We start from the raw sequence: 3,642 nt of genomic DNA on the forward strand, positions 1-3,642 counted from the left end.
TTTCACCCACACCCACACCCACACCCTCACCCTCACCCGCACCCTAACCCTGCTGTTTGAACCACAACCAATCATGTAATAATACTATGTTGTTCATACATGGAAAGCCTTTCTTCTACTTCCCTCTGTCGTCCTCGTTTTGGCTGTGGATACAAACATTTTTCCCAAGTTGAATTTGCTGCTGTAATCTGTGCTGTAATCTCTGGATTCTTTTTGTTTTCATATGGAAAACAAGGCCAATATTTAGAAGGAAAAGTAGGGGATTTCTTCATGTACCGTCTTTCCTGAAATTATAACCAAAACAACATGATCATATGACGTGTCAACAAACAAATTGTTTATTAGAGAATTACTTAAGGTCTTAAATGTAATTACAAGGGTAAAAATGACTTTTAACCCAATTATAATTTTAACCGAATTGTAATTACGAACAAGGCACGGATGATCTTAGTTATCATGATTATGAACACTCTCCTATGGTATGATTTTGTCCACTCAAACTTTAGTTAAGGTATGATATTGTCCAAATTAGTGTACGGGGTCCTCCAACCACACTCAAAAAGTCCATCTGAAGAAGTTCCAGATCCTTCCTGATTGTGGGCTTCGCCCACAGCTTCCTCGTAATACCGTTTGAGCTTATATCCAAATCCATGGCCTCAGAAACCCAATTCCCCTGAAATTTCCTCAGAAAACAGAGACCTTTCTCTCTTCTCAAATCGAGAATGGAAAACGAAAATGGAAGCGAGAGGATATTGGTGGTGAACCTTGTTACACAGAGTATGATTGTGATCGAGGGGCGTTCGAGGTTGGAAGCGCTATTGCGCGATTTGGGCGGGAAGGAGGGCCACCCATCGGCCTCCAAGGCGTCCATACAAGCGCTTCCCACCGTTCAGGTCAAGGCAGAGGAGCTGCCTTGCGAGTGCCCCGTCTGTTTGAACGAGTGGGAGATCGGTTGTTTAGCCAAGGAACTGCCTTGCACACACAAATTCCATCGCGAATGTATACAGAAATGGCTGGGCATCCATGGGACATGTCCGGTTTGTCGGTACAAGATGCCCGTTGACGAGGAGGAAAACGACGCCGGAGTGGAGGCAAGGAGGGCCAGGGAGATTTGGGTTGCCTTCTCTTTCAATAACGATAGGAGAGTTGAGGGTTAGAATCCATTGCTCTGTTTGTGGGTTTGGAATTATTGTGTATACACTAAATAATATAAATCATGTAATTCCAAAACAAAATCCATTGTTTACATAATGTTCCTCCAATCACTTCACATTAATTAATTCAAACATAATCTAACTTTGGGTTTTGGATGGAAATAATTATTTTATAAAATATTTAAAAATACATTTTAATTTTCAAAATTTTATTAATATCTTCGCACAAATATTCTTCCACTCTCAAACCTCGAGATAATGTTGTTATTTATTTTTTTTTTTTTTTTTATAAAAGGTTGAAATAATACTCTTACAATTAAGGTGTGGATGGAACCGATGGTACCCATTTTCAAAATATCTATTAACTTTTAAAATAGTATTAATATCCAAGGTTCCTCGTCATCATATCACCATCATCATCATGTACGTCATCATACCTTATCATTATTATGACATCGCCATCATGTCGTCATCAATTAACGTTATAATAATATTACACATTACCATATTACATCATCATCATTATATCAAAATCATCATATCATCTTCAAATAACGTTATAATAATGTCACACATCATCATAGAACGTCATCATAACATCATACATTCTCATCATTATATCATCCTCATTATGTCATCATCAATTAAAGTTATCATAATTTAGCTAAAACTCATCCCAACATGTAAAGCGTAAATGATACGGGCCAACACCACTTTTGGCTGGTGTCGTCACGCATAAGACAATTCTTCCAACCGAGTCGATTGTAAGGTCATGTACTTGGTTAGCTTAGGTCGAAGTTACTGCAACTCTTTGAACCCTTCATGTATCTGAGAATAAAACGTTCAGTAACTGAATTCAGAAAAATTCTAAATAGAAACAATGTTCAATGCTTTAACTTAACAGTTAAATGTAAACTACTAATAATGCCCCTCCTCAACTTCCATGGTGTCCTCAGCTTCACCGTCAGTCGTACATTGGTGTCTTGCCTTTATCTGAAAAATATAGGTAGTACGTGGATTTAGTATTTTATAAAATACTTAGTAAGTCACCCCACTGTTGGGGTTAGAAATGCAAACACATACAACATATGAACCGGAACTAACTTTTCGTAAACTTTACATGACCTTGGGTGCTTTTCTATTTTGGGTTGGGTTGGATGTGTGGTACTCCTTCACTCACGGCCCACGAACGCGCACATGGACCCACCAGGCGGGTTCGTATACGTACCTCTAGGCTTGATTTGGTCGGACACAACGTATTACATGTCGCCGGACACCACTGAACAGAAAAGGCTCACATGATATCATGACAAACATAAATATCGTATTTCATCCTTTCATAACTTAAAGGGGAAGTATCCCAATGCAAGTGACATACATATATGCATGAGGTCCCTTAAAATACCTAACATGACATTACATAAGCATTACTAACATTACATATACATTTCTTACATTACATGACATATCAACTTACATTACATGACATATCATATAACATGAAAATACTTTCCAGTTCCATAAGTGTTTCATAACATAACAGTCAATAGTCAATTTAATTAATACATCACATAACATAAACGGTCGACAATCAATGCAATCTATACATCACATAGTTATATCACATAAATATGGTGCATGCAGGGGCCACAGGGCACACACCATCATATAACACATAATAAACTAACTCCAACAGTAAGGACACTTACCTCGATGGCCTTGGCCAAAGTCACTCACAACAAGCTAATTCCAATGGTTAATTATGTCCTATAAGAACCACGTAACATATTTAGGAACCTTTCATAACCTATTCTAGCTAAACCTCATGTTAGTTAATAAAGGAAGAACCTAACACAATCTGGTTTGACTATTAAGAACCATACTAACCTCATAATGAAAAAATAAGGACAGAAACGACTCCAGAAGGGTTGAAAACATAGAAATCGATATATTATATGTCGGGTTTTATGTCCTAAAACTCATAGTTGGTAAACAAAAACATATTCTATTTTCAATAAAGTTATTATTGATGTTTATTCATTAAAGATTGTTATTGAATAAAGTGAATTTTACGATTATTAATCTAAATCCAATAAGCTAAGAACACTTTGACTATAATATGATTATTTGAACTATATGTAGGGACATAAGAGTGTTTCAAGTTCAAATATATAGTCAAAATGATCTATAGTATAGGAATAAGATTGAGTACCTAATCCTGGGAACACTATGGATGCGGCCCACTTTTATTTATGACATAAACAATGTAATCACTAAATTTTACATGCGGAGACATGTGAGTGGGGGTGTCCTATGCAATGAGTATTGCATAAGATTAGACTAGGAAGAAAATCACTCTAACTTTATAATGTCGTTTACTATTGAAACTGATTTTTTTCATTCGATGACCTAGGTAACTCGATCTTAATCCTGAGTTAACCATGAACTCCTATTTATTCATAATCATCCTTAGATTTGTATGGGTGAG

The 3,642-nt window shown here is 36.5% G+C and overlaps 2 protein-coding genes across 3 annotated transcripts in view; both read left to right on the plus strand.

The window, feature by feature from the left end:
• The window catches only part of LOC111471364, a 4,715-nt gene extending 4,444 nt beyond the window's left edge, over positions 1 to 271 (plus strand). For both annotated transcript variants that reach the window (XM_023117084.1, XM_023117085.1), the window contains exon 8: positions 3 to 271. In XM_023117084.1, the coding sequence (XP_022972852.1) occupies positions 3 to 60 (58 nt within the window). In that variant the 3' untranslated portion in view covers positions 61 to 271. The remainder of the gene's footprint in view (positions 1 to 2) is intronic.
• A 310-nt stretch (positions 272 to 581) lies between these two features.
• Positions 582 to 1,244, plus strand: LOC111471372 (E3 ubiquitin-protein ligase RING1-like). The gene has a single exon (XM_023117094.1). The coding sequence runs from the start codon at positions 723 to 725 to the stop codon at positions 1,155 to 1,157; it is 435 nt and encodes a 144-aa protein (XP_022972862.1). The 5' UTR covers positions 582 to 722; the 3' UTR covers positions 1,158 to 1,244.
• The last annotated feature ends 2,398 nt before the right edge of the window (positions 1,245 to 3,642 follow it).

This window comes from Cucurbita maxima, unplaced genomic scaffold, assembly GCF_002738345.1.
Source record: "Cucurbita maxima cultivar Rimu unplaced genomic scaffold, Cmax_1.0 Cma_Scf00051, whole genome shotgun sequence".
Classification (NCBI taxonomy): Eukaryota; Viridiplantae; Streptophyta; class Magnoliopsida; order Cucurbitales; family Cucurbitaceae; genus Cucurbita; species Cucurbita maxima.